This window comes from Lepus europaeus, chromosome 23 (genome assembly GCF_033115175.1).
Source record: "Lepus europaeus isolate LE1 chromosome 23, mLepTim1.pri, whole genome shotgun sequence".
NCBI classification, from domain to species: domain Eukaryota; kingdom Metazoa; phylum Chordata; class Mammalia; order Lagomorpha; family Leporidae; genus Lepus; species Lepus europaeus.
Genome location: NC_084849.1, coordinates 24,730,463 through 24,750,486, shown reverse-complemented (window position 1 = coordinate 24,750,486; position 20,024 = coordinate 24,730,463). Strand labels below are relative to the sequence as shown.

The 20,024-nt window shown below is 47.1% G+C and overlaps 1 protein-coding gene across 9 annotated transcripts in view; it reads left to right on the top strand.

The window, feature by feature from the left end:
* Positions 1-400: 400 nt before the first annotated feature.
* PRR14L (proline rich 14 like) overlaps positions 401-20,024 on the top strand; it is a 70,220-nt gene continuing 50,596 nt past the window's right edge. For 2 of the 9 annotated variants that reach the window (XM_062182678.1, XM_062182686.1), the window contains exons 1-3: positions 401-528; positions 2,221-2,338; positions 8,112-8,634. In XM_062182678.1, the coding sequence (XP_062038662.1) occupies positions 8,161-8,634 (474 nt within the window). In that variant the 5' untranslated portion in view covers positions 401-528; positions 2,221-2,338; positions 8,112-8,160. Of the gene's footprint in view, positions 529-690; positions 1,114-1,159; positions 1,191-2,220; positions 2,339-8,111; positions 8,635-20,024 lie in introns of those variants that run through there. The other 7 variants (XM_062182683.1, XM_062182682.1, XM_062182681.1 and 4 more) reach the window with 6 other exon arrangements.

The following is a 20,024-nucleotide window of genomic DNA, read 5'->3' as shown; positions in this document are numbered from 1 at the left end:
CTATGGAGAAATCCTAACAAGGCGATGTTACTGGAAGCAGGTGCGTCATTTAGATATCGTGGTCGGGGACCTAAAACATTGATTCCAGGGATCTCTCTCCAGCTGCCGGAATTGCAAATGCCCCCTATATAAAAGGTGGCGCGGACCACGGAGTAGCAGCAGATCGAGGAGTGTGTTCCCCTTTAAATTCCGAGCCCGAGGGGCGGGGTCGTGGGCGGCTGGGGGCGGGGAGGGGCTTCAGAGGGCGGGAGGTCCGACGCGGGAAGAGCCGCCCTTTGGAGTGCGCGCGCGCCGTGCGGGGGCGGGACTTAGAGGAGTCCGCATGGCCGGCTCGGGCCCCGGATGAGGAAGTGCGGAGGGGGGTGGACAGGGAGGGCGGGGGGAAACCATAGAGACGAAGAGGCGGTAGCGGCCGGAGCGCCCTAGGGCTCCCTGGGCTCCGTAGCTCAGGTGGACTTGGCGGCGACTGGGCTGCAGCTGCAGAGGTCGAGCCGGTGGGGCAAGCGCGGCCGCGGAGCAGGCCTCAGGGTAAGAGGCCGGGAACGGGAGAGCTTCGGGCGTAGCCGCCCCGCCCCACTCCGCCCAGAGGGCAGCCTCCGCCGGGTGGCGTTGGTTACGGGGGAGCCCGGGGGCCCCCCAGCCGTCTGCGGGCGCCGGAGGTGGAATGGAGTCTGCGCTGCGGGCGGCGGAGCGACCCAGAGAGAGGGAGGAGACCGGGCCCTGCGTCGCTAGGGGGGAAAAAAACGGCTTCTGCAAGTTATGGCTCCGCCGGGGGAGAAGACTCCTCTTCATCCGCTAGCGGGCAGGGGACCCCCCAACTTCTCCCCTTGGGGGCAGGACGACGCCCGTGCTTCCTCTGCGCCTGTCGTGTGTCAGCAGAGGGAGACCCGTCCCGGGCAAGGTGCCCGAGGCGGGCGACGTACGGCATAAAGCCCCCAGATGAGACCGGTACCCCGACTTTGGCCAGCGCCCCCCGTGCGTGAAGAGGGAGGCTCAACTTTCCCGAAAGTGACAGAGGGGCTCGTGGAGAGACTAAGCCTTCCCTGCACTTATTTTTCCCCTGCACCCCCAAGGTGGGGCGGTGTGGGGGGGGGATCCTGAATTTCTGGTGCTGTAAGTCGCCCCTCTCCCGCACCCCCACGTCGTGTCGCCTCGCTGCCCTTCTTCCCTTGCCTTCTCTCGGTTGCACGGTGAGCGTTCTCTTGCACAATTACGAGCGCGGCGTTCGGAGTGTGACCTTGGCTAATGGCTTAACTCATTTGGCTTCTGTTTTCTTAGCGTTGTCATGAGGGTTAGGGATGGTCTGTGTGCGTGCTGAGTACACAGTAAACATTAAGCAAGTTGTTACTGTTTCTTCATGTGCTTTAAAAAAAAAAAAAAGCTACTGTCTTGCACAGAGACGAGTGGACCCCCACCCCCGTGTGCTTCCTCCAACCCCCTTCACAAGTGTTCCAAAAAAAAAAAAAAATTTTCTCCCCCCACCCACCCACCCAGAGGAAGACTTTACCTCCTGCCTCGCAGGTGCAGGAAGGGACACTTGCCACACTCCTCTTAGATCCTAGCACACTTTACTCCGTAGATTTACAAAGAGGGCCTCCCTGGGGTGGGGGGGGAGGGGGCGATTTCGCTTTGGGAGACCCTTCAGAGGGTGGGAGACTCATGCCTGAAACCAGCCATTCCTTTGTCCACAGAAGCCATCAGTGCTGCTCCCTGACCAGTTAGAGATGTCCTCTCCCACCCCCTGGACTTGCTCTGGTGACAAAAAAAAAAAAAAAAAAAAAAGGCTTCCTTGTGGTTCTGCACAGGCAGCCACTCTCCCACCCCCCCACTTCCCCACTCCCCCACTCCCCTTACCCTGCACCAGGGTGATTCCAACTTCTTGCTCTCCCAAGGAATATAAGACTCTCCCTTGGAAGAACTCCACCTGTACGTCTATGGGGTGGTGCAGACGGGCTCTCCTTTGAGAAGCGATGGAACTACTTGCTGCAGGCAGCCTTTGTCAGCGGGCGTCGGGAGCCTTCGCAGTGTGAAGACAGAGGGATCCTTTTTCTGCAGGCTAATAAGGGGGGGAGAGGGAAGCCCGTGCTGGAGGCCTTAGAGACTTCCTGTGCTACTGCTCGGAGGAGCTGGGCCCTCTGCAGGATGTGCACTTCCCCCGGCTCGCTTTCAGTTTGTCTTGAGATCTTGTTAAAACACTCTTCTTTCTGTGCCCCCCTCCAGAAGAGGCCCCATGGAATCCCCTCATGGAGAGTCTGACTGCAGCGTCTGAGTCTGGAAAAGCGGGCTCCTCACCCCAGGTGCAGGAGTGTTGTGGACTTGCGAGGGCCTGATCCTTATTGTGAGTATTTGTTCCTTGACACAAGCATGGCAGCGCCCTTGGCTGTGGAATTAAAGGGAGGGGGAGGCTTCAGACTTGGGATTATTGGGGCACATGGTTTGTTCTGTTTGGCTGTGTTCTGTCTTTGTTCTGTGTTTGGGGTTTGTTTATCTGGTTTTTTTTTTTTTTTTCTTTTTTACTAAAAATTTTGTACCTCCAGAAAACTTTTGTTGGGGAGTGCTTGAATGACTAACGTAAAAGTTGCCATTTTGTCAGCTTTGTAGTGATAGAAAATGTATTCTGATGAGATCCCAGAGCTGCAGTGTTAATCCTTCACTCGCAGGTGGGGTGGGTTTTTTTTTTTTTTTTTTTTCCTGTTTTTGTTTGGTGGTGTAGAAATTAACACTAGCAGATTACTGGAAGGCACGCTTTGCATCCCTTTTGTATGCAAAGTGTTCTTAAATTACCTCAAATGCCCCTGAGTACCCACAGATTTGTTTGAGCTCTGAACCTTCGCTGTTGGTGTCTGCAGGTCTCCTTTGCTCAAACAAAGAGAAACAGAAAAAGCCATCCTTTGGGGTCAGGGGATTTTTAAGGGTGGCAGGAGATTATTTGGTTGAACTTGTTCATTTTACGTGTGAAAAACAAGTCCTGAGAAGTTCTCAGAACTTTCACTTAAACACAGCTGGAAGCCTGCAGGTAGTAGGCTATGGACCCTGGTCTCTACAGGCCCTTGGAGCGCTTTTGCCTTTGAAAGAGAAAGATATAATTGTTCTCAACTCAAAAGAATTACTTTATTGGAATAAATAGATCATTTTACTGCATACTTGGTATAAACATGTCAGGAATAACTCCATTCCCTAAACAATCTAAACATGTGTTTGTGTTATGGTAAAAACGACAGGGCAGTAGCAACTGGTAAGAGTTGTTCATAAATCCATGGCTTACTTTTGCTTATATCCCAAACTAAATAATTACCTGGTGGCCTCACCCAGTAGGTTGATCATAAGTCATTAGTAAGGATTACGCTGTGAATCCCTGTCTACAATTTATAAGCATGTGTTACTCCTGCACTTCAAATTTGTTTTAATGGGAGAACATTGATGATTCAGGCAGAGAGCTGTTGGAAAAGATAGGATAAATAAAAAGGAAGACTGAGTGTGCTTACCAGTTTGTCGTTGTTGTTGCTGCTGTGAATTTGAATCTTGGGAAATAGTAGGGAAAAAGTAACAACATACAGAGGAATCACTGGTGATGACATCATCCAAGGAAACAGCACGTGGCGCTCTCTCATTTTTCCTAAGTGCATAAAGGATGGGGCATCAAAAAGCTTGTGGAAAATGGATAAGTTTATTTTGATGCAAAATCATTTTTTGAATTTTTAAAACATTTTATTTATTTATTTGAGAGGCAGAGTTAGACAGAAAGGTCTTCCATCTACTGGTTCACTCTCCAGATGGCCACGACAGCCGGAGATGGCCCGTCTGGAGCCAGGAGCTTCTTCCTACATGGTGCAGGGGCCTCAAGCATTGGGGCCAATTCCACTGCTTTCCCAGGCCATAGCAGAGAGCTGGATGGGAAGAGGAGCAGTGGGATTCAAGCCAGTGCCCTTAGGGGATGCCGGTGCTGCAGGTGGAGACTTAGCCCACTATGCCACAGCACCGGCCCCAATTTTTTGGGAATTCCATGTGTAGTTTTTTTTTCATAATATAATGTTCCATGAACCTTTTGAAGATTCCTCATGTATTTTACCAAAATAAGAGTCCTGATGTTTTATTTAGTTTAAAATAAAATCCCAGGAAGTTTTCTGTGTAAAGATATATTTTTGCATCATCATTTTTGATGGCTCCATTGCATTTAGGAATTTAGGGTTTCTTTTAAGATTTATTTATTTATTTGAAAGGCAGAGTTACAGAGAGGCAGAGGCAGAGAAGGTGGTCTTCCATCCACTGGTTCACTCCCTAGATGGCTGCAGTGGCTGGAACTGTGCTGACCCAAAGCCAGGAGCCAGGAGCTTCTTCCAGTTCTTCCCACGGGGGTACAGGGGCCCAAGGAGTTGGGCCATCTTCTGCTGCTTTCCCAAGCCACAGCAGAGAGCTGGATCAGAAGTGGAGCAGCCAGGACTAGAACCGGCATCCATATGGGATGCTGGCACTGCAGGCAGCAGCTTTACCCACTACGCCACAGCACCAGCACCAGGAATTTAGTTTTAAGGGATCTCAGTGTGTCTTTTTTTTTTTTTTTTGACAGGCAGAGTGGATAGTGAGAGAGAGAGACAGAGAAAGGTCTTCCTTTTACCAATGGTTCACCCTCCAATGGCCGCTGCAGTGGCACACTGCGGCCGGTGCACCGCGCTGATCCGAAGCCAGGAGCCAGGTGCTTCCTCCTGGTCTTCCTTGCGGGTGCAGGGCCCAAAGACTTGGGCCATCCCCCACTGCACTCCCGGGCCACAGCAGAGAGCTGGACTGGAAGAGGGGCAACCGGGACAGAATCCAGCGCCCCAACCGGGACTAGAACCGGGTGTACCAGTGCCACAGGCAGAGGATTAGCCTATTGAGCGCCGGCTTCAATGTGTCTTAAAATTGTGTTCTGTTACTTCAGTGTTGCAGTGTTTTGATAGAAAATAATTTTAATCTGCATCTAAATATCGCGTCACCTCTGAGGGTTCCAGCTGTTCTTGGTCAAGAACAGTCTTCAGCTGCTCTCACATTCCGCTCCGTAATGTGAGGACGCAGAAGTGGACTAGGAGAAAAAGGGGGGAGTGTCTGTTTTCCTTCTACAGCCAGTGTGCCTCAGTGTTTCATAGATTGGAAATTCTTAGAATTATGTCCAAACAAGAATGTCAAGAGATAATAAAAGCTGTAATGGTGCTGAGATGTTATCCTGTGATGACCAAAGCTTAAAATTCTGATTTGCCCAATGGGAGTTGACAGCCTATATGCAGGCATAGGAAAGGTAGAAGCTCTGTTTTCTCTAAGGAAAAATTTGAACTGTTTTGTGTGATTTACAATGTTGATAAGAGTAAAGGCCTGTTTAGTAGACTTGTATTTGTGCATGATCTTGTGTGGAGAAGCATCTGGTAGGACTGGGGTGGAAGGCAGGGAGCGGTGTGACTAGAGACTTCCAGAACCGAGTCCATAGACTGGAGTGCTCAGTGAGCCACAGGTGGAAAGTCAGATCTGCCTGTGTCTGGGGTGGTGATGGTTCTGCCACTCCAGAGGGGCAGCAGGATCCAGAGTGGGCCTCTTATTCATCCTTGTTTCTCCCAGCTGAGACACTGAGTGACGGGAGTGCCACCTCTTGATTTGTAAATCAGCATTGAGAAGAAAGATCCGGGGCTCAGGTCATGCTCATTTCTCTTATAAAATTAATTTTATTAAGATATAATGCAGATATAGCATACAGTTTCCTGATTTTTAAATTCTACAATTCTGAGTTTTTTAGTACAGTCACAGGGTTGTACAGGCATCACCATGATAAACAGTTTGAATGCTTTTATTATCCCAGAGCTGTTAGCTCCCCTTCCCTGTTTCTCCAGTGCTCAGAGGCTTAGGCAGCCTCTTTCTCTGGAGAGATTGGCCTGTCTGTAGCATCCATGGAAATGGGGTCTTACAACATGTGGTCTTCTGTGTCTGGGTTTTCACTGAGCGTAGTATTCTCAAGATTTGTCTGTGCTGTAACAGGAGCGTTGGTAGCACATTCCTTTTAATGGCTGAATACTATCCCATTGTATGGCTGCACTTCACTTTGTTTATTCATTCATCAGTTAGTGGACATTTGGATTGTTCCCATTTTCTCTCTACTGTGAGTCGCGCTCCTAAGACCATTTGTGTACAAGTTCTGTGAGGACATAATTTTATGTACATAGCTACAAGTGGAAATGTGGGCCCTAGGGTAACTGTACCCCTCAAGGGACTGTTCTGAGTGGTCTTCATAGCAGGGGTTGCAGGAGAAGGTGAGGTCATCAAGAAAATGAAGCCTGAAAGGAGAGGAGTCCAGGATTAACTGGCGCTCAGTGCCCAGCAGGGCGAGAAGACCCCAGGACCAGAGGTGGCAGACCCAAGAAGCCAGTCCACTGATAAGCAGTATTCCCTGCACTTCGTGCTTCTAATCTGTACCAGAACCCGAGTCGTGTATGTTGTCAGGAAAGGGAAAATCGAGCACTTCCTGCTTACTTTCAGCGTCTACAAAGTGACTCGGTTGTCTCTGCGAACCCCGCCTCCCAGCAAGCACACCCAAGTGGCCTAAAATCTGAAATACCCCAAGAAATACCCACGAATGAGAGGAGAGGAGAAAGGGGTCGACTCTCTGAAAGGAATCCATTTGTCTCAGCACTGTTTATGGAAAGCCTTGCCGTGTGGAGAGTCTCCTTCAGTTCTCGCTGTACTTGTGTACACAGCAGTTTGTCTTTGCAAAATTTTTTGGATTCACTTTTTTTTTTCTTTATCAGCTCCCCCGTGTTACCTGAACTTCATGGACCAGCGGTCTGCTATTCTGTGTTTTCTAGGGTTTACGTTAACAGTATAGCTTTATATTTTTTTTACCTTCAGGGAGGGTCCCTTAAAACCCATCCTTTCTCCCGTCTCTTTCAGGGCCACAAAAATCATCTAGGATAAAAGCATGATGTATCTTACTTGGCTAAGCAATTTCTGCCTTAATCGGGTCAAAGTGAGTTTTGTTGGGGAAGTTGCATGTATTTTATAGACTAAAATTGAAGAATTACCAGCTAGGCAACCCTGGGCCTGAATATGTGTGTGTTGTGACTACTTTTATCATATAGTGTTATGAACTACTTAGATTCACAGAAAGTAAACATAACCAACATGTTGGAAGCCTCTGGATGCCCCCTCCCCTTTCACTCAAAGCACCATGTAATATTTTAGGCAGGGGCCTTTTAACCTCCTCAGGTGTGGCATGACGATCTATATTGGGAAGATGATAGCTGTCCTACTTAGCTCACAGGGCTATTGTGAGAATCCAAAGAGTGGTGTCTGTGAAAGCACTTGGAAAAATCTCAAGATGCAAGAGAAAATTCGGGAAGGATTCTGCTGAACAGTTGGTTCAGTAGTGTTTTGTGCTAGCCTGGGAACTTTTTTTTTTTTTTAAAGATGTATTTATTTGAAAGGCAGAGATACAGAGAGAGAGATGTTCCATCTGCTGGTTCACTCCCCAGCAATGGCTGGGGCTGAGCCAGGCTGAAGCCAGGAGCTTTATCTGGTGGGTGCAGGGGCCCAAGGACTTGGGCCATGTTCCACTGCTGTCCCAGATGCGTTAGCAGGGAGCTGGATTGGAAGTGGGGCAGCTGGGACTCGAACCGGTGCCCGTGTGGGATGCTAGCATATCTTCCTTTCAAAGGGGAAAGTTAATGCGTTAGATTCTTCCGAGTTCTTTGGTGTGGGTTCATTTTACAAATATTCATTGAGTTCAGCAGGAGAATAGAAGTAGACGAAAAGGGTAAGGTTCATGCCCTGAAAACAGTAGAAAACTGTTTTTCTTTTCTGGTTTATGGCAAGTCTGTCTGGGTTAGGAATATCTTATTCTCATCCACAGTCACTTGCCCTTCAGATTTAAGTTAAAGTTATTCATAAGGCAGTATGCGTATTTGAATTGAGATTAGACCAATCAATGTCTCTTAAGTGTTCAGATATTGATATTTCCGCACATTCAGTATATTAATTTTCGGTGCCGGGCAATGCTGGCATTTGAAGTAGAACTTACGTAGCTGGTTAGCACTGAGACAGCTTTCTGTTGCCCTGTCAAGGTTTTAAACTTCTGTCCCTTTGGTTTGTGTCAGGGTGAACCGTTTGGTGTAAGACTTGACTCCATAATCTGCAGCTGGCCCAATGCTGTCCTCCGGAACAGAGACTCAGCCAGCTCCGCTTGATTCCTCCGTGTCTGCCGTGGTACAGGAGTTATACCCTGAACTCCCAGTAAGTGTCTCCAAAGAGCCTCCTGCTGACTCTGAGCCGAGTGTCATTCCAGATAGGAAGCCTGGAGCCCCAAGCTCTCTTGTGAGTCAGAGTAGGGCATTGCCCTGGGAGCTGCAGAGGACTCACGCGGAACGCTGTTGTGAAGAAACCTCTGAGAGCCTGCATCGTGGGGGTGCGCCTGGGAGGTGCGGGCTAGTGGACCCCACGGCAGGAGGGTCTCTGGATTCTGGGATCTTGGCTAGGAAAGAGAAAGCCAAGAGCATGGAGCTAACGGTCTTCAGAGCTGAAGGGGACCAGGCGGAAGTTAGAAGAGCCCCCTGTGAGGGAGTGAAGGAAGAGCCTCGTCAGCATTGCGCAGCTGCTGGAGACAGGATCCGCCCGAGCCAGGTAAGGAACGAGGTCGGGACCCAGAGGAGCCGAGCAGCCTTCTCAACGGTACCGTGCAGGCGCTGGCGGGTGGCTCACGTGCACCCTTGAAACGCTTCCCGCAGTGTTGATGCTGGTGTTAACTTGCTTTTGACGAGCTTTTAAAATTGTGTCGTGGAAAAGTGTCACTTCTCTGAGGCAGCTACTGTAGCTGGAATGTTGAGTCTGTTTGCAGAAGTCATGTCATATCTCTACATCTGATGCTAAGAAATGGTGTGTACTCAATCAGTGTCAGGACCATGGTGAGGGGGTGTATTACAGAGTAATACAGGGCGTCCGTTGACCCAGTTAGGGTCAACAATAGAGTGAATAGAAGGGACACACAGAGCGCTCTCCGTATTTCAGGAGCTGGTCCTTAGCTTTGTTCACCCAGAAACTTCACTCTTTATTTTCAGTTTAACAGAGGTGATGTTCTCTAAAGAATTGACCCTTGCTAATCTACTTCATGAAAGGCTGAAGTATAAATCAGAAAGTATACTCTTTTTATTAAAAAAAAAAAAAAGGTTTATTTATTTGTTTGAAAGGCAGTTACAGACAGAGGGGGAAAGACAGAGATATTCCATCTGCTGGTTTATTGGCCAAAGCCAGAAGCTTGGATTTCCATCACAGTCTCCCACATGGGTGGCTGGGGCCCAAGAACCTGGACCATCTTCCACTGCTTTTCCAGGCACACTATCAAGGAACTGGATCAGAAGTGGAGCAGCCAGGATTTGAACCGGGGCCCACATGGGGTGCCAATGTTGCAGGCAGTGGCTCAACCTGCTGTGCCACAGCGCCGACCCCAGAGAGTCTATTCTTTAGTTAATACACAATGAAAACTGGAATCATTATTTGGTAGGAATGGTCACACTGGCTGCTCAGTGTGTCTTTTCCCTGTAGACAAGTTTACATGGGAAATTAAAATTGTTTTTGTAAGCTTGAAATTAAGAGTAGGAGGATTTCATTAGGTGAGAACTAATGGGAAAGAATCCATGATAACCTGAAGAACCCAAATCTTTAAGAGAATACACCTGCCAAGTGGACCGAAACGGTTAATTCCTTCTTTGGATGGTGCCTAGGCCAAATGTCAGTGAACTTTATCTGTGACAGGCCCTGTGGTCAGCATTTTGTAGATCTGCAGTCTCTTTTGGAACTACTCAGCTCTACTGCTGTTGCTTAGAAGCAGCCTTCACAGTGTATTAACGAGTGTGGCTGTATCCCAACAAAACTATTAGCATAGGCTGTTACGGGCATGCAAGCTGTGGTTTGCTGACCCCTTTTTTAGACCCAGTACTATTTTCATGTTCTCTGGGTTGGGCTTCATACTCCATCTGATAATACATTATTTCTTTATACAGATTACAGTTAATTGTTGTTAGAAGCACCATATGTTGACTGTAACCAGGAATGAAGCATTAACAGTTAAACATAGTATCAGAGATTGCTCTGTGATGATGTACCTTTAAAAGCATAAATAGGGATCCACGTCCCAGCACAGCAGTTTAAGTCAACACTTAAGGCCCCAGGATACCATATCAGAGTGCTTCCCTGAGTCTCTGCTGCTCTGCCTCCAGGCCCTGCTGATGCTCCTGGGAAAGCTGAGCATGATGGACCAAGGTCTTGAGCACCTGCTACCCTCATGGGAGACTTGGATGGAATTGCTGGCTCTTGGCTTTGGCTTGGCCAGTATCTGGATGTTGTGGCCATTTAGGCAGTAAATTAGTGGATGGCGCCTACCACTCTCTTTTTTCCCCCCTCCATGTTTTTCCTTCCCTGCTCCCCCACTCCTTGTTTTTCTGTTGCTCTGCCTTTCAGCAAATAAATAAATAGATAAATAAATCTTATATATAGTAAGACATGTGACATAAAAGATTTAGGATCCAGAAAGTTCTTTGTTATTTTTGATTTGGTGGGCTGAGTCAAACAAGAAAAGTTTTTCTTTATTTATTATTAATATTATTTATTTATTTATATTCTTAAAATTTATATTTTATTTATATTATTAAAAAGATTCATTTATTTATTTGAAAGTCAGAGTTACACAGAGAGGAGTAGCAGAGAGACAGAGAGAGGTCTTCCATCCGATGGTCCACTCCCCAGTTGGCCGCGACGGCCGGAGCTGCGCCGGTCCGAAGCCAGGAGCCAGGAGCTTCTTCCGGGTCTCCCTTGCGGGTGCAGGGGCCCAAGAACTTGGGCCATCTCCTACTGCTTTCCCAGGCCATAGCAGAGAGCTGGATCGGAAATGGAGCAGCCAGGTCTTGAACTGGCACCCGTGTGGGATGCCGGCACTTCAGGCCAGGATATTAACCCGCTGCACCACAGCACTGGCCTCAAGAAAAGTTTTTTAATGTCATATGTGAAACATTTAAAAAGTAAATGTGATATATACATTACAAAATATAATACACATGTATGTATGTATATAAATATATATATGTGTTTGTGCTTAGCGCACAATGTAAAAGTATAAGACAATTATCTCCCTGTTTTCTTTTTAGTCTTTTTTTTTTAAAGATTTATTTTATTTTATTTTATTTGAAAGTCAGAGTTACAGAGAGGTAGAGACAGAGAGAGAGAGGTTTTCCATCCACTGGTTCACTCCCCAGATGGCCGCAAATGGCCAGAGCTAAGCCGAACTGAATCCAGGTCTCCCATATGGGTGGCAAGGGACCCAATTCTTGAGCCATCACCTGCTGCTTCCCAAGATGCACATTAGTAGAAAGGTGAAATTGAGAGTGGAGCCAGGACTCAAATCCTGGCTCTGCAGTGTGGGATAGGTGTTCTTAGCACTGTGCCAAACTCCTGTCCCCCTGTTCCTGTCCAAAAGCACTCACTTTGTCCCACCTCTACCAGAGGTAAATACTATTTTGAATTCTGTGAAGCAGAGTGAAACGTAACAGATGTAAACATAAGATTTTTGTTCTGAGTTCCAAAATGTGACCCCACAAATGAAAAAACAACAGAAGTACTTGTAGGGTCGGTTTAGCCGTGTGCTGCCAAGAAAAGCCAGCTTGCTGTTCATATTGTTAAGAGGCAGGGTTACCTCAGCCAAGAGAACATGGTTGGGTAGGCCGACGCTGGAGGATTGTACTTTGTTGGTGTCCTATGGGAGAGGTGAATAGAAACCCAGGAATGCGTTCACGCTTAAGAATTCACAACAATGACAGAACCTGAAAATATGCTCTTGGCGGTCTGGTTGCTGGGTGTCTGGCTTGAAAGAGCACTCGAGAGCATGGAGAGAAGCCTTCAAGATTTGGAGCGCTCTCAACAGAAGCGGTCCTGTGGGCACTGTTAGGTTCAGTGGAGGACAGGGGACAACAGTAGCTCCTAATGAGTCGCAGGACACAGGATCCTTTGGAAATCTGAACGTGCACACCCCGCAGAAAAGCAAGCATACCACCTGTGTACCGTTTCAGAAGGTTTGCAAGACCAGAAGTCTTGGAACCCATTGCAAAACACCATACAGTGAAAAGAAACAATCAAATTGCGAAAACACGTTTGCAATGTATATCACAGATAAAGGACCTGTATTTCTAATATAGAAAGAACTCTTGGTTTGAGGAATTGAAAAATAAAGCCCAATTAAAAATTACTCATTGGGGCTGGTGCTGTGGCATAGCGGGTTAAGCTGCTGCCTGCAGTGCTGGCATCCCATTTGAGTGCTGGTTCGAGTCCCAGCTGCTCTACTTCCAACCTGGCTCTCTGTTATGGCCTAGGAAAGCTGTAGAAGATGGCCCAAGTCCTTGGGCCCCTGTACCCACATGGGAGACCTGGAAGAAGCTCCTGGCATTGGATAGATGGCCAGCTCTGGCCATTGCTGTCATTTGGGAGTGAACCAGTGGATGGAAGATCTCTCTCTCTGCCTCTCTTTCTCTTTCTGTGTAACTCTGCCTTTCAAATAAATAAATAAATCTTTTAAAAATCATTTATTTTCATTTTATTTGGAAAAGAGAGAGACAAAAACAGAGAAAGGTCTTCCATATGCTGCTCCAGTCCACAAATGGCCAGAATGGCTGGGGCCAAGCCAGGAGTCACAGTTCAGTTCAGGTCTCCCACATGGGTGACAGGGACCCAAGTACATGAGCCATCATCTCCTGCCTCCCAGGATGTGCATTATACAGGGAGCAGAAGTGGGACTTGAACCCATGCACTCCAGGATGGAATGCAGGCATCTCAAGTGGAATCTTTTTTTTTTTTTTTTAAAGATTTATTTATTTGAAAGGCAGAGTTACAGAGCGAGAGAAGGAGAGACACACAGAGTGAGATCGTCCATCTGCTGGTTCACTCCCCAAATGGCTGCAACCACCAAAGCTGGGCCAGGTCTCCCGCGTGGAGGCAGGGGTCCACACACTCGAGCCATCTTCTCTGCTTTCTCAGGCACAGTAGCAGGGAGCTGGATTAGAAGTGGAGCAACTGGGACTCGCAATGGCACCCATATGGGATGCTGGTGCTGCAAGCCATGGCTTAACCCACTGCGTCAAACACCTTCCCTTATAACCCTGTTTTTGCTTATTTAAAATTTATTTATTTGAAAGAGAGAAAGAGAGATCTTCCATCCATTGGTTCATTCCCCAGATGGCTGCAACAGCCAGGGCTGGGCCAAACCAAAGCCAGGATCCAGGAGGTTCACCTGGATCTCCCATGTAGGAGGCAGGGTTGCAAGTACTTACTTGAGCCCCCTTCTGCTGCGTTTTCCAGGCCATTAGCAGGGAACTGGATTGGAAATAGATCAGCCAGGACACAAACCAGATATGAGCTGCTGGCATTGCAGGTGACAGCCTCACCCGCTATGCTTCAATGCTGGCCCCAAAACCCAGTTTTTAAATGGGAAAGACTCTTGTGTATGGAGCTTATTAAATATGTGAAAAGATGGTCAGCCTCGCTCATAAGTAGAAAAATGCAGAGTTAACCTGAAATTTCTACTTTTTACATACAAGATTGGTAGATGTGAAAAAATATGACAAGCCGTCTGGTTAGCAAGGCTTTGAGGAAACAGGCATCCTGCTAAATTGCTCATAGGAATGCAAACTGACACAAGTTTCTGAAGAGGAATTTGGCAGCACTCTAGCTGTGCCCTGACCTGTTGACCTAACACTCTCACTTTTAGGACTCTGTCCTGACAAAACATCTATGACACTATGAAAATACATGTATAAAAATTGTGTGTGTGTGTGTGTGTATAGTTATTCTTTGTAGCAATTTCTAATTGAAAAGTGTTAGAAGCTTTTTTTTTTTTTTTTTAAGATTTATTTACTTGAAAGAGTTACAGAGAGAGGTAGAGATAGAGAGAGAGGTCTTCCATCCGCTGGTTCACTCCTCAGATGGCCACAATGGCCAGAGCTGCACCAATCTGAAGCCAGGAGCCAGGAGCTTCCTCTGGGTCTCCCTCATGGGTGCAGGGGCCCAAGGACTTGGTCCATCCTCTGCTGCTATCCTAGACCATAGCAGAGAGCTGGATCGGAAGAAGAGCAGCCGGGACTAGAACCAGTGCCCATATGGGATGCCAGCATTTCAGGCCAGAGCATTAACCCGCTGCGCCACAGTGGCGGCCCCAGAAGGTTTTTTTTGTTTTTTTTTTTTTGTTTTTTTTTTTTTTATGATTTATTTATTGGAAAGGCAGAGTGACAGGGAAAGACAGAGATCTAACTGCTGGTCCGCTCTCCCAAAATAGCTGCAGTGGCCAGGGCTGGTCCAGGCCGAAGCCAGGAACCTGATTCTTGGACCATCATTTGCTGCTGAATTGGCAGCAGAGCAGGCAAGACTTGAACCAGTGCTCCACTATGGAGTGCCAGCCACTTAACCTGCTGTGCCACGGCAGCCCCTATTGGAAATATCTTAAAGGTCCCTGTATAGCAGAAGGGGTAGATAAACTGGTATGTGGTCATCTGTGCATGGAGATTTTTGCAGCTATAATGAAGAATGAGAAGCTCTCCGTGTACCAATAAGGAGTGATTTCCAGGTGTGTCGGGGCCCCCAAGATCACCTCTAAGTTGTGTGGTTCCCAAGTGCATCTAGGGCTTAGCATTTAGTTGTACTCACAGCTAAGATTTATGCCAATGAAAGGATACAGAGGAAAACCAGCCAAGGGAAAGGGGGCAAAGTCCAGAGGAAGAACATCTTCCTTCAGGAACAAACTGCGACAGTACATGGGGTGTTGTCTATCATCAAAGTTTTTTGTTTTTCTTTTTAAAGATTATTTATTTATTTGAGAGAAGGAGGAGAAACAGAGACCTACTATCTGCTTGGTTTACTCTCTAAATGGCCACAATGGCCGCGGCTGGGCCAGGCTGAAGCCAGAGAGCCCAGAGCTTCATCTGGGTCTCTCACGTGGGTATGGGGGCCCAAAGACTTGGGCCATTCTGTGCCGCTTTTCCAGGTCATTAGCAGGGAGCTGGATCGGAAGCGGAGCAGCTGGGACTCGAACCAGTGTCCATATGGGATGCCAGCACTGCAGGCAGTGGCTTAACTCACTGCACTGCATCTCTGGCTCCCATCAGAGTTTGTTAGAAATCACACGCCCAGGGATTTTACTGGGGGCTGGTCATGAGGCACCTGCCCAGACTTCAGGCTCACAGGTGTTCAGTGAAAGCAGGTGTTCAGTGAAAATCCCATTGTTAAGGCACAGTGAGTGGAAACTCTTGAAATTTAGTGCTCAGGTGCTAGCCCAGGCCTGCTATGTTGACCCTTCTGGGAAGCAGTATGTGGTGTTAAGTGAAACCTACAAAGTGCAGACACCTATGGTATCCTCCTTCCAGGCCAGAAAGGAGGGGAAATAGACGTGTATACGTTTTTTCATTGTATGAAACACACTGTGCAAAGATGTGGAGAGAGACCCAAAATTGCATACAAACTGTAACAGATGATTGTGGCTGTATTGTAAGTGAGTAACAAAACCACAGTGGGGAGGGAATTGCCCACACACTTTTTGATAAGTGTTTTTACTGTGTATTTTTTTTTTAAGATTTATTTATTTATTGGAAAGGTGGAGTTACAGAGAGGCAGAGGCAAAAAAAAAATAGAGAGAAAGGTCTTCCATCTGCTGGTTCACTCCCTAAATGGCCACAATGGCTGGAGCTGGGCTGATCCAAAATCAGGAGCCAGGAGCTTCTTCCCCATCTCCCACGTGGGTGCAGGGGCCCAAGGACTTGGGCCATCTTCTACTGCTTTCCCAGGCCATAGCAGAGAGCTGGATTGGGTGTGGAACTGACATCCATCTGTATGGGCTGCTGGCGCTGCAGGCAGCAGTTCTACCCACTATGCCACAGCGCTGGCCCCCAAGATACTCTGTTTTAATGTTTATTTTCATGAGACAGAGAACTCTTCCATCTGCTAGTCCACTCCCCAAGTGTCCACAATAGCCAGGGCTGGGCCAGGCTGAATCCAGGAGCCCAGAAGTCCACTGGGTCTCCCATGTGGGTACAGGGGCCAAAGTTTTTGAGCCATCATCCATTGATAACAATTACCATCATCTGATTATGTGATAGAATATGTCAATCATGAAAATGTAAAGCAGCAAAAAAATTTTTTTCCTACTGTATAATTGTGTTGAAAAGATAGAAGAACTTGTCGCTAGTAATTTTAACTTTGATCAGAATACGCCACTACTGGGGAGGGGAAAAGAAAGGCAGGAAAAAAAAGTATCTGAGAACAGGCAGAGTGGAGTAGATAGCTGCAGGAGCCAGACTCGAGTGTGAAAGGTGTGTTCGGTTCTGCACTGCGTTCTCCTGGGAGAAAAGTCGAACACTGGTGCGTGCATAAGTTACCAGCCAAGAGGTGGAGATGATTGGTCTTATTTAAAAACTGTACCACAGCTATAAAGAGATGGGTATGTGACATCCACATGGGTGATTAACAGGTCTACGCCACGCGTGGTTTTGTGGTATGGTTTCTTAGTGCTTAGGTAGAAGCTTGTAGAGTGTTGAAACTTCTGAATCTTGGTTTTTTTCTCTCCCACACTGGTAGATCTGCTTGGGTTGAATGTGTTATAAAGGCTTTGGGTCTAGCAAGCAATGTTTGTGCTCAACACAGACAGACAGAAATGTGGCTTGTCTTTTTGCTGTAACATATGAAGGCCTAGTATATGTTTTTGTGACATACAGTAGCCCCCCCCCCCCTTTTCTGCGGTTTTGCTTTCTGTGGTTTCAGTTACTTGCTGGGTGAAAATATTAAATGGAAAGTTCCAGAAGCAAATCGTAAGTTTTGAATAATTTTTATTGCAAGATGTTGTTATGGCTTTTCTATTTTATTATTGTTATTGTTATTCTCTCTGTGTCTAATTTGTAAGACTGTATCATAGGTCTGACATTGCAGCCATTTGGGGAGTGAACTAGCAGATGGAAGACCTCTCTCTCCCTCTCTCTCTGTCTCTCTGTAACTCGTTTAAATAAATCAAGTAAATCTTTAAAAACAAAAAAAGTGAATACTCCTACTTCATTCCTTTAAAAAAAAAAAAAAGGCAGAGTTGAGACTTGAATCCAGGACCTCTGATACAGGATTCAGGCACCCCAAGCAGCACCTCAACAACTGTGCCAAAGGGCTTGCCCCTCTGTTTCCTTTTCAGTCTATTCAATTCCCAGTCATATTTGAGACCTCCACTCTGTGGTCTCCAGTCTTTTTGTGAAAATAACTTGGTTTTCTTGACTCAGAACTTTTTTAATTACCTTCCTTCCCCCCTAAACACACACGCACACACACACGCACACACACATTCATTCGTAGAGTGACGGGGAGTGGGTAGGGAAGAGGTTTCCCATCTACTGGTTTACTCCCCAGATGCCTGTAACAGTCAAGGCCGGGCCGGGCTGGGCCAGGAACTCCATCCTGGTGTGGCATGTGGGGCGGAGCTTAGATCGTCATCTGGTCCCCCGAGTGCACCTTATCAGGAAGCTGGATCGGAAGCGTGGAGTAACTGAGACCTGAAGCAGGCACTCCCACTGGGTGCAGGTGTTCCCAAGCAACAGGTTAACCCACTGTGCCATAGCGCCCACTCCTTGACTCAGAACCTTCTAAGAGAACCTAGTGAGGCAGGAGAGTGGCATGACTCACTCCACGGCTTGTTTTTCCCCCCTTCTCCATTAAAAATCCTAACCAAGGAAAGGACTTGGCTGAAGCAGTGGCCTTGATACTCCTGCAGGGTATGTTGGGGCTGGCAGCCAAGGACACCTCCTTAGAGCAGCAGATAGGACAGAGCTAAAATCTTAGCACTCTTTCCAGGGGCCAGAACCAGTGTGGTTTAATCATACCAGCTCACCAGAGACCTTGGGAATCAGAAGGAGCCTGTATGTGGCTGACCTGAGCTCTACTTTCATTTTCCAGACTTTTGCAATCTCTGAAAAGCTTCGTGGGCGTCGTTCGAGGCAACATTCTGGAGCCTCTCGGTGCTGGTTCCAGTGCCCCCCGCCCCCCAGGCAGGGATAACAGTGTCTGTACTGCCATGAGTGCTAGGCTCTCCTGCTGTGGCGCACCCTGTCCTGATGGGGAGGGTGGGTCTTGGAAGGCATCTCACGTAGTTCACAGGCACCTGGGAGGTCGCCGTCAGCACCTGGCAGCCAGGAGGTGAGAGCCTGAGGCTGGAGTGGAATTCTGATTCCTCATCCTGTAGTCTTGTGCTCCAGCACTCTGCCTCTTCCATCAAGTATTGCCATGGAAGAGTATTTCAGGGAACAGTGTCATCTCACGCCTCACAATCAGCCCGAGAACCAGAAAAGCACAGTGTAGTATCAGATGCAACTGCACCGAAGTGTTTTCTCAGCATTTGTTTCGAGGTAACTTGAGACTTACACAGAAGCTGCGAAAATAATCCAAATAGTCTCCATGTAACTCTCATGCAGATTCCTCACATGTTAATATTTTACCCACATTGACTTTTTTCTTGAATAATTTTAGAGCACCCTTGCAAATACTTCAGTGTGTATTTCCTAGCAAACAAAGACTGTGTTACTTGGGCAGAGTACATTCATCAGAATCAGGGAAGTAACTCTGATCCAAGTGCTGTTATCTGATCTACAGGCCAGATTCATAGCTGGCCAATTGTCCCACTACTGTTTTTTCTCACAAAAGAAAAGGGGGAAAGATATTTTTTCCCTGGGGCAGGTGTTGTGGTATAGCAGCTTAAGACACCACTTGCAACACCTGCATTTCATGTTAGAGTCCTGGTTCAGGTCCCGACCGATCCAACTTTTTGCTGGTGCATCCTGGGAGGCAGCAGCAAGTTATAGCTCAAGTGTGTAGACCCAGGCCACCGATGTGGGAAACTCAGATGTCCTTCTGGGCTCCTAGCTTTGGCCTGGCCCTGCCCCAGCTATAGTGAGTGGGCATGTGGGGAGTGAAACAGAAGATGGAAGACATATCTCTGTCTTTCTGTCTGTCTCTCAAGTAGGTGAAAATAAATAAGCATTTTTTTAAAAAAAAGATTTGTTTTATTTATTTGAAAGACAGAGTTACAGAGAGAGGTAGAGACAGAGAAATCTTCCATCTGCTGGTTCGCTCTCCAGATGGTTGCAATGGCTGGGGCTGCGCCAATCCGAAGCCAGGAGCTTCTTCCAGGTCTCCCACGTAGGTGCAGGGGCCCAAGGACTTGGGCCATCTTCTACTGCTTTCCCAGGCCACAGCAGAGAGCTGGATTGGAAGAGAAGCAGCCGGGACTAGAACCGGCGCCCATATGGGATGCTGGCACCACAGACAGGATTAACCTACTGTGCTACAGCGTCAGCACCCATTTTGAGAAATTTTGTTAGCCATTTATTTTGTAAATTTTCCTTTAGTGTGGGTTTGTCTGCTATCTCCTCTCATGCTTAGATTGTGGTTGTGCCTTCTGGGGCAAGAGCACCGCAGAAGTGATGTTGGTTCTCCTGTGCCTGGTGCCTCATTCTGGGGTAGAGGATTGTGTTCACTTGGTTTGAGTGAGGTCTCTCAGGTTTTTCCATTGGAAGTTCATTTTCCTCTTTGTAATTAATTTGCATCTTCTGGGGAGATACACTGAGGCTATGTGACTATTTCCATTTCTCTTTCAAACTTTTAGTTTTAACATCTATTGATGATTCTTGCTTGAGATAATAATTACTGTGGTGATTTCCAAACAGTGATTTTTTTTTTTTTTTAATTTCCATCATTCCTTCTATGGTAGCTAAGCTTTCTCTGTCTCCTCTTTACAAATAATTTCAGTATGCCTTCATGTTAGAATTTATTCACTTTTTTTTTCCCCCAAATATAGTAGAGTTAACATGAGTTATCCGGGAGGTACTTGTTTTTAATTAAATTCATGCTCTGTGAAACAGTAAAGTTTCAATAGAATTTGAAAGACTGCTCCTACTTCATGTATGACGCTCGTCCTAGTTCTCATCTCTCACTTCCAATGCTGATTTATTTCTGTC